General features: G+C 42.3%; 1 protein-coding gene across 9 annotated transcripts in view; it reads right to left on the bottom strand.

Annotated features, from left to right (window-relative positions):
- Positions 1-62: 62 nt before the first annotated feature.
- The window catches only part of LOC131185166 (testis-expressed protein 2-like), a 69,163-nt gene continuing 59,058 nt past the window's right edge, over positions 63-10,167 (bottom strand). For 3 of the 9 annotated variants that reach the window (XM_058157403.1, XM_058157404.1, XM_058157405.1), the window contains exons 10-12: positions 5,162-5,374; positions 3,573-3,693; positions 216-2,350 (exon numbers count right to left, since the gene is read on the bottom strand). In XM_058157403.1, coding sequence (XP_058013386.1) covers positions 2,225-2,350; positions 3,573-3,693; positions 5,162-5,374 — 460 coding nt within the window. In that variant the 3' untranslated portion in view covers positions 216-2,224. Of the gene's footprint in view, positions 191-214; positions 2,351-3,572; positions 3,694-5,161; positions 5,375-10,167 lie in introns of those variants that run through there. The other 6 variants (XR_009152102.1, XR_009152098.1, XR_009152099.1 and 3 more) reach the window with 6 other exon arrangements.

The raw sequence follows: 10,167 nt of genomic DNA, 5'->3' as shown, positions 1-10,167 counted from the left end.
TTCTGAAATCTCTCAGGACTTTATTGCAACACTGATCCCTTATGTGAGCATACAGTATATCTGGCCAAATGAGCAGATGTTTGGTCAAAACTTTAAAGAGAAAATTCCAATAATTAGGTCAATCATTTTCCATGAAAGTAATTTTGTCCCATTTCATATTCTTGATTGAACTGGTTCCTTAGTTCTTCATCTATTAAAAATAAACAACAAGCAGTTTGATAGCAAACATTTTTTCAGGTTACCAGAGGAACATCTATGAGCATGTGTGTGGGGGGGACCAAGGGGGAAGTGACATCATCACAGGTGATATGCCTCATACCTGACACCTATGAAACATGATTCATCCAGCAATCCGAGGTGAAGATAATGCTACTCATGTGGCTTCCAACCAGATCATAGGAAATTTTGATTTTCAAGGCAATGTTCTTGGGCATTAAAATGTATACTTAACAAACTTTGGAAGCCTTTGAAGGATAGTAAAAAAGAGATGAACTCCTAAATAGAAATGTAACTTCTGGCCAATATCTATAAACAATATTTAAGATGTGCAGAAAGTCAGTTAAAAATCAGTTAACTTTTGGAAAAATAACAATTTATAAAAACACTGTCTCAAAGTTAGCTTGAGTTTGAAGTTTAAAGCTTAAAAAATAAACCCTAAATTTCCATCGCAAATGGATCAGTTGTCACAGGAAACAGACTTATGTGAAACTCAAAAACAGGATAGCTCTTTCTGCTGCAACTGTTTTATGTCACTGCTAAAGCCTTTGAACGAGAAAAGATGTTTTGAAATTTTATTTTTATGCCAATCTCTAGATCTCAAGTCTTTACCCATGAAACATGAGGATTTTTTTAAATTTTGGAAACAGCATGACCATTAGGGTGAATTAGCTTATTTAATCATGATTTGTTGACTAAATTCAAATCCATGCAACATAAGTGGTGCCAGAATGCATTAAACATTACAAAAAATGTTTAATTTCTCTGTCACATGAGTAATAATAATTTATTAAATGTATGTACTGCCAAACTCCCAGTGATTCTGGGCAGTTAGGAACAAGCGCAGCAGGAAAGGGAAAAAACCCACTTCAAGGACTGATCCGAGCCTTTTATTTTCTTTCACCTTCCCTCCTGTTCTTGCAGCCATCGGATGTATATTATCCCAGGTTGGCAAAGCCCTTATAGAAGTGTCTAGTTCACTAATGTCAGCTTGGGCATTGCTATTGCTTTCTTGAAACGTTGCATTGTGAAGAGCTTAAGAGGCCTGGTGGAGCTGCTATGTGGCCCTGGGCCTCCCCTTATCAACTTCAAGTCTCCTGCAGTTTGCTGTAGGTGTAGATAGGAAGATAGGCCGCCGGGAGGGTGGGGATAAAGGCAGGTGGAGAATCCATGCACTCGGGTAGAAAAGCCCCCTGGTCCCCTGGCGGCAGCAGTTGGTTCTTTGACGTAATGCTCAGAGAAGAGGTTCCCTGTCAGCGTTCCCCTTCTTCCTGGCCCCAGGAGTTTCTGAACTGGAGCACGTTTTAAAACTCAGACTAGGTCATGTTTCTTTTGAGACCTTTGGATCAGGACTGAGGAGTGTTGGTGGCTCCCCTGACCCGTATTCTTTAGTCTTCAGCCTATACTGGGGTCAGAATGAATTCAGAATCAAAGCTTCAGTAACCAGCTTTCAGGTTGCCAATAGCCAAGAAACATGGAGAGACTGTAAATAGCCCAGGTTGTGTAGTAGGAAACATCACTCCTTCCTTTTTTTCAAAAACTGTCAGTCAAGCATCTTTCCTTCCTCAAGGCTCAAATGGAAATTGCTGAGGAGTTTTGAGTCTTGGAGTCCCCAACTCCAATTGGCTTCTATCTCCCCCACCCCAGTTATCCCTTTTGCACTAGCTGAAGGGACTCTTACTTCCTCCTTCACAGAGACCCTGTTCAGTGTTATGGATGGTTCTGCCATTTAACTGATACTTAAAATTAAAGTTACTTGCAGAGATGCAACATGGAGAGAATTCCAAGCAGCCTTTTCTTTCTCGACCACACAGGGTGCTTGTAACCTACCTGGAGTATCTTCTTCTTCAATAAGCCGTATCCAGACAAATCTCCTTCATCTGAAAACAGTTCCAGAGGGAAAAGAGGCCAGCAGGGAGACTTGGAGGAGAATCTTTATTCTCAAGCACAGGTATCTGGTTAGCTCCCTCAGGGGACTAGAGCAGGTCAACTACCAGAGGACAACACCTCACATGTTTCTGACATCCTCAGGTAGAAGTTCTTTCTGTGGTCCTTCTGTGAGAGGCTGGGATTCCAAACCAGAATGCATCAGAGGTAAGATGATATCATCCATATTTGGCATCACTAAAATTTTCTGATGGGAAGGAGGAATGAAAAATTAAAATTAAATCTGCCTGGAGGTTTGCAAATCAAAGGCTTGGTGAAGCAATGTAGCCTCCTACACTCTTACAATGAGACTAAGGGTATGGCTGTGGAAGGGAAGCCAGTGGTCAATGTGGTGGAACTGAACGTTTCAGAGAATGCACAACTACAGTTAACAAGGACAGCTCCTTGCTGTTGCAACAAGTTCCAGGCCTCTCAACGGTAGAATGACCGGTGGCAGCTGCTTGGTTTATTCATTTAAATTATTTCATTCCCATCTTTCTATTCTTGGGTGTGCACAAGAGAGTTCACTTTAGCTACTGCAAACAATAACTAAAAGGCTCCAGATTAAGCAAAGAGGAAGAGGGCTGCACACTTTGCAGGCAGAATGCATCCCTAGCTCGATTCCAAAGTAAACACTGCAACTTTCAATGTTAATTAATAATTAACTAATACTAATTAAGTAGCTAATGAAAGTGTGTGTGATAAGGAAACTTCAGAGTGGAAAACAAGTAAAGTTACAAGTAGGAAGATCAGGGAAAACAAAGGAGCAAAACATGAACTAAGCCTGAACTGAAGACTCAGTTGAGGGAAACGACTCTCTGCTTTTCCCAGGAATAACTGTTCCCAAGGGTCACATCTATTAGCCAATTCCATCAACAATGTAGATACTGTATATGCACAACACACAAGTTTGGTTAGAATTATCTTCCCTTGTTTCTTTGGTTTTGGCCTTTAGGTTTAATATGTTAATACATTGCAAATCAACCCACTTAGCAGTTTAACAAATTAGGTGGACTCAAGAAAATGGGTTAATTCAGAACCCCAATTATATATGTTGTATGAACAATCACTGGGATTCAGTCATCATGCATTACCCAAAACCACCGCTTGTTTGCTTTTTCCTTTCTGCAGCAATTAAAAAAGATGGAAGCCAAGCCAGGGAGCTTTCCATGGCATCTAAACCTCTTGCTACATTGAACAGAGAGAAACAGGTCTTGCACTTTAAAAGCCTCCTGGGGAACAGGGTTTGGCCACCACACATTCAGTTGCTTCCAGCTTGATTCCTTGTCAAATGCACTTAAGCAGGGGGCTCTCAACACCTCTTATGCCTGCAAGAACTTACGCCTGCAGGTTTACAGCTAAGGGACCTGAATTGAGTTCAGCTTAAGATCCCTTCCAATCCTTCCTCATGGGCTGCATCAACCAAGTACCTGGAATTCATGCTGGAGCTTCTTCTCAATCCACTCAGTGATGTGGGGGAAGGTGACCTCCCGTTCTCCTAGCTGTGGCCGTACCTTCATATCCAACTGTGGAGGGATCCGGAAGCTGTACCTGGGGCAGGGAGGCAAAAGTGATTTTACTTCCTTTCCCTCTGAAGCATTCCTATACTTCCTCTGTCTTTTCTGCTGGAAGTTGGATGTTTTCCAGTAGGCAGGAAGAACGTAGAATACCTCATTCACCCTTCTTTGCTCGCCTAAAACGAGACTGCATCTGGAGATCTTATCCCAGCAAACTAAGATTAAAGGTTCTCTAGTTCTTAATGGGAGTTCAAAAGAAAGAAGGCCAAAGTTATCTGTTTACAACCAGTACTCTGCCTCTTGGATGTGGTTGAACTACAACTCCCAACATCTCTCAACACTGATCTTGCTGCCTAGTTTCTAGGAGTTGTACCGTATTTATAGAAAAAACTGAATTAAAGATGACTACATCTTTCCTTTCCTGTAAATAAACACATAAAATGGGTTACATTTGAGTAAACCCAGAGGATCTCTAGTTCTTCAATCTTGACGTATTTTACTAGTCTCTGAAATTCTCAAAAACGAAAATAAGTTGAGGTTCAGACTGAGCACAATGATCATTGTGCTATCATTTCACATAGGCTGGAGACTCCTGGAATCAAATTCTATTTTGTTGAAGAATATTAAAGGTAGATGTGGAAAAAATATAACTGAATATTCTGTTCTCGGACAGCAACTGTTGCTTCGCCTTTGCTTAATCCATATGTAGATACATGTTCATGCCCTAGAATTCCAGAACTCAGGAGAATTTACAAGAAGGGCTACCAGGACCATCTCAACCATTTATGAAATTTCCTTTTGCCTGCTGCTGTCGTCCTGGCTTCTGTGGTGATGGGGCAGTATCTAAATATAATACACGAGCACACAATAGATACAAATTTAATAGACACAAACTTAATGTAAACCGCACCAGACTCGACTGCAAAAAATATGACTTCAGCAACAGAGTGGTCAAGGCCTGGAATGCTCTGCCTAACTCTGTGGTTTCATCCCCAAACCCCCAAAATTTTAACCTAAGACTGTTTACTGTTGACCTCACCCCATTCCTAAAAGGTCTGTAAGGGGCGTGCATAAGAGCACTAGCGTGCCTGCCGTCCCTGTCCCAATGTTTCTTCTATTTGTATCTATTTAAGGTATCCAATCCATGCTTACCTAATACGTTCTTGACAAATAAAAAAATAAAATAAAAAAAATAAAAAGTCTCCACTTCTCCTTCCAAGTCCATGATGCCCAAGTCCCACCAGGCCCAAGGTTGACTCAGCCTTCCATCCTTTATAAGGTAGGTAAAATGAGGACCCAGATTGTTGGGGGGGCAATAAGTTGACTTTGTATATAGTATACAAATGGATGAAGACTATTGCTTGACATAGTGTAAGCCGCCCTGAGTCTTCGGAGAAAGGCGGGATATAAATGCAAAAAAAAAAAAAAATCTCATGCAGCCTCATCTTTGCTAGATCCAACCAGAAGATCTTTTCCCCTACTTCTGCTCTCTGGGCACCTACCAGATTCGATCTGTTGGAGGTGGAGGGATGTTCACAGCCAATGTGCCTGTCAAATCTTGGACCTCCACAGTCAAAAGCAGTGGAGTGTTGGAAACCTCTTCCATCTTCTTCTTAATGAATTCATTTTCAGTGGCCTTCTGGAAATATTTGGATTTAGCAATCTTGTCCACAAAACGCAAAATCTTCCGACTGGTGCTACCACCACTGATGTAGCTAAGAGAAAAGAGGAAGCAGATCACTTTTGGCTACTCAGATAGCAGAGATTAGAAATTAATAAATCCAAATGGAGATATATCCCTTTGTTCAATCTCTATGATGAGCTACTCTCCAGGCACTGTGTGACATTGGCCAAATGTGAGACATGACAAAGGAGAGTTGAGTCACAGTCTAGTTTAGGGACATAAAATTGCATAAACCCTGTTGAGTTTAAGAATGTGCTGCAACTATATGACCTGAATTTAAGCCAAAAACGATTAGACTGGTGGTAAAGACAAATCAGAATGTTCCCAAAAGCAAGTACCAACTCACATTGGTACCGTATGGCTGCAGGACATGTAGAAACATGCATGGTAGCTTTGGCACCCACAAAGTGGCATTTTGGCAAAAAACTGTGGAATCTTGAGTCAACCACATTGAGGATCTGGCAACTGAGGCAGATCATTGGGGATCCACCTGCTATACTCACACCCATTTCATGGCTCCCTTGCAAGAATTCTGCCAAGAACGAATGCCTGAGAATTCCCAATTACAAGATCTTTAACCTGTTGCAGGTAGAACCACTGTTCCCTGTGGAGAACAAATTATTATGAATGGTAGATCAAGTTGGAGTATAAGTTTATGGAGGCCCAATGAGAAACTGACACCATTAACATAGACAACTGGTGAGTTAACCCCTCCTTGAGGTGGCACTCAGTACCAGACCCAAATTTGCTGTCCCACGTGTTGTTTATCTCTCGCCCCATTCAATTGCTCTGACTCAGTGTCAAATGTGCATTGTGTGAGGAAGCGCTCAAAATAGGCAAGATTATTGGTTTTCTCATCTGGGTTGGTTGCCTCCTCCAGTGGGACACTGTAGCATGAATGTGAGGATATCACCTGAGTGTCTCTAGTCTGACCAGCCTGACCTTCCTCTTTGGTATCTCCCAAGCTTCACTATCCATCAAAGGGATAGACCCAAACAAATACAACTGTACATTCCAAACAAATCAAGCTGCTTTAAGGATTACACACAACACAACTAACATTGGACGCTGGTCTACAAGGAGAGCTATCATTCTATTACTTACTGTAACTCACTTCTCCTGTGATTGTTTTAAGTGCAGCTGAACAGTTTCCTAGCATGATAAGACCTAAACCACGTCTTTTAACCACGAATGAAAGCGAATATATGTGTCCCAGGATCCAATCTGGGTCAGTCTCCGGGACCAGAGGTTTTGTCTTCCGAGCTTTCAGACTTGTGCTGGAGCCCATCTTCAGGGAGCTTCTCTCTAGCTCCAGCATGAGTCCGAAAGCTCGAAAGACAAAGCCTCTGGTCCCGGAGACTGACCCAGATTGGATCCTGTCTTTTAACCATCCTGTCTTTTAATCATTCCACCACACCCTGTACACGTCTCAAAGTGAAATATCTTCTTTCTGCTTTTCAAATATATCCACTGCATGTTTTCCGAGATGGAAAAAGGAATGCACTCTGTGGCTTAACATCTCAAGCAGAGACTTCCCTGCCTCATGCCTTGGACAGTATGCCAAATGATAAGAACCACAGCAACTCAGCAAATTTAGTGTCCTTGACTAAGACACTGCTCAAATAATCATATTGAAACTATGTAAGAAAATATTGGCAGTGTTGAAGTACCAGCAACAAGATTAATTAACTATTTTGAAACCTTACCAAATTGCAAACAAGAAGAAATACTTGAATCCTGAAATCAAACAACTCCACCAAACCAGGAAAACAACCCACATCCCAGCAAGTCCACATGTCCTTCAATTCTGAAGCAGCCCAAACTGATTCTGTGGGGGGGCGCAATGGTTAGGATCCTTTCCAACGAAGATGATCAGGGGACTGGAGGCTAAAACAAATGATTGCTGGAATTGGGTATGTCTAGTTTAATGAAAAGAAAGACTAGGGGGGACATGATAGCAGTGTTCCAATATCTCAGGGGTTGCCACAAAGAAGAGGGAGTCAAGCTATTCTCCAAAGCACATGAAGGCAAGAATAGAAGCAATGGATGGAAACTAATCAAGGAGAGAACCAACTTAGAACAAAGGAGAAATTTCCTGACAGTGAGAACAATCAAAAATAGAACAAATTGCCTCCAGAAGTTGTGAATGCTCCAGCACTGGAAGGTTTTAAGAAGAAATTGGAAACCATTGGTTGATCAGTTAGAACCTCGACATTTGTCTGAAATGGCACAGGGTTTCCTGCCTGAGCAGGGGGTTGGACTAGAAGACCTCCAAGGTCCCTTCCAACTCTGTTATTCTATTCTGTATTGCAGGCTGATTCTGCCACTGCCAGGAGTTTGATTCTGACCTGTTCAAGGTTGACTCAGCTTTCCATCCTTCTGAGGTTGGTAAAATGAGGACCCAAATTGCTGGGGGCAATACGTTGGCACCATGTAAAGCAGTTAGAGAGTGCTGTAAAGCATTATGAAGCGGTATATAAGTCTAAGTACTATTGCTATTGCTATCTGTTTCAGATAATGACAATCTGCTTCATTCTGTTCTATCTGAGGGCCTAGATTAGAAATGAGCACCAAGTTGCTATTCCAAGAGGATATCAAAACCTAATCAAAAACTTTTGATTTGCAAGTCCGGTCAGGCCTAAAAATAGCAATTTAATTGTTATTAGTCCAAAGTTGCTGCCTGCCCCATTCTGATGACAACTTCAATATAAGTTGGCTAGATGGGGAGCAATTGGTCGAAACTAAACCCTTGCAAGACAGAGTGGGTCTGGGTTTGGGGTTCGTTGGCTCAGAGAGAATTGCCACCTTTGGTCTTGGATGGGGTGGCACTACCGCAAACAGACCTTGTGCGTAATCTGGGGTTTTTCCTGGACTCAGGACTCCTGCTCAAAGAGCAGGTGGCAGTCGTGGCCGGGAGGGCCTTTGCCCAATTGCAGGTTGTGCGCCAGTTACGCCCTTTCCTGAACCAACAATCCTTACTCACAGTCACTCATGCCCTAGTCACTTCCCGTCTTGACTATTGCAACAAGCTCTACCTGGGGCTGCCCTTGAAGAGCATCCAGAAACTCCAGTTGGTGCAAAATGCAGCGGCCTGCATGGTTTTGTGCAGACCGCGGTGTGCACGTGTATCACCTCTCCTGTGGGAGCTGCACTGGTTGCTGATTTGCTTCCGGGTGCAATTCAAGGTGCTGGTTGTCACCTTTAAAGCCCTTCATGGCTTGGGACCAGGTGATCTGAGGGACCGTCTCTTGTCGGTCACATCCACCCGACCCATCAGAGCGGGGAGGCAGGGAATGTTGCAGGTCCCATCCCTGAGGGCAATATACCTGGTGGGACCCAGAAAAAGGGCCTTCTCGGTGGTGGCTCCCTCTCTCTGGAACATCACCCCCCCCCCCAGAGATTAGCATGGCCTCCACTCTTCTGGAAGGCGCTGAAGACCTGGTTCTGCCAGCAGGCCTGAGGAATCCAGAGCGGGATGGAGCCCATGAAATGGCTCGTGTGATCTGCTATTGCCTGGGCGGGGGGTGGAAGGTGATTTTGTTATATTGTACTAAATTCATTTATTTGATTCTTATTTTTAAGTTTTATTGTTTTAAATGTGGTCTTTTATTCTGTAATCTGCCTTGAGTTACCAAGGGCAAATAGGCGGCAAGATAAATTCAATAAACAAATAAATAAATTAAATCAGTTTAATACGTACATCTTCTTGCACCTAGACAAGAATATAACATTTTAAATGCCACCAATGCCACTTCTAAGGCTCCAGGTTACATACAAGCCATCTCTTGGGATTTCTGGGTGACACAAAAAATTAGTGGATACCTTTTTTGAATAGCACCTATGAAAATTTAGTATCATTTCATTACAGGAGACCTGGTGCCTGGATATTTCTCCTCCTTCCCTGCCAGGATTCTTCTCATATACCTTCCCTGTGACTAAAGTGAGTAGTGGATGTTCAATTTTGATCTCAGCTAATCTGAAAAGACTATACAACAAAGGCCAGATGGTGATTGTATCCAGGTAGTACAGACAGAGAGCAAATATTTTGAGTTAATTATTTGCATTAACATTTATTTTCCTAATGGAAGGAATCCCAATCTATCGTTTAAGCTGTGGGCTTCTGTGCAAACCCTTGTGGAGAAGTTGGCAAATATTACCAAATATCATTCTCTGGGCTGGTGATTATAACACCAGAAATGGCAAAGATATTAGTTTCTATATGAAGATATTGTGGAATAGACAACATCACCAGATGGATTTGTAACTGGCTGACAAACTGCACTCAAAGAGTCGTCCTTAATGGTACTACATGCACGTGGAGAGAAGTAGTGAGGTACCACAAGGCTCCATCTTAGATCCGGTATTCTTCAATATCTTCATAAATGACTTAGATGAGGAAATAGAATAGGAACTCATCAAATTTGCAGATGACAGTAAACTGGCAGGAATAGCCAACACCCCAGAAGACAAGCTCGGGATCCAGAAAGACCTTGACAAACTTGAACAATGGACCCTATTCACCAAAATAAATTTCAATGTGGAAAAGCAACGTTTTACATTTAGGCAGGAAAAATCAAAGGTATAAGTACAGATTAGGTGAGACCTGGCTCAAAAACAGTAACTTGGAGTCCTAGTGGATGATCACTTGAATATGAGCCAGCAGTGTGCAGCAGTGGCCAAAAAAGCTAATATAATTCTGGCACAGAATCAAGATCTAGTGAAATATTAGTACTGGTTCATAAAACCCAGAGCCAGTGTCATCGGCTACATCCTGATTTCTCCTGTATTCCTTTCTGTGGACTCCACAGCAGAATTGAAAGTGAT

The sequence above is a fragment of the Ahaetulla prasina genome, chromosome 14 (genome assembly GCF_028640845.1).
Source record: "Ahaetulla prasina isolate Xishuangbanna chromosome 14, ASM2864084v1, whole genome shotgun sequence".
NCBI lineage: Eukaryota > Metazoa > Chordata > Lepidosauria > Squamata > Colubridae > Ahaetulla > Ahaetulla prasina.
This window is presented reverse-complemented; position numbering and strand designations above follow the sequence as displayed.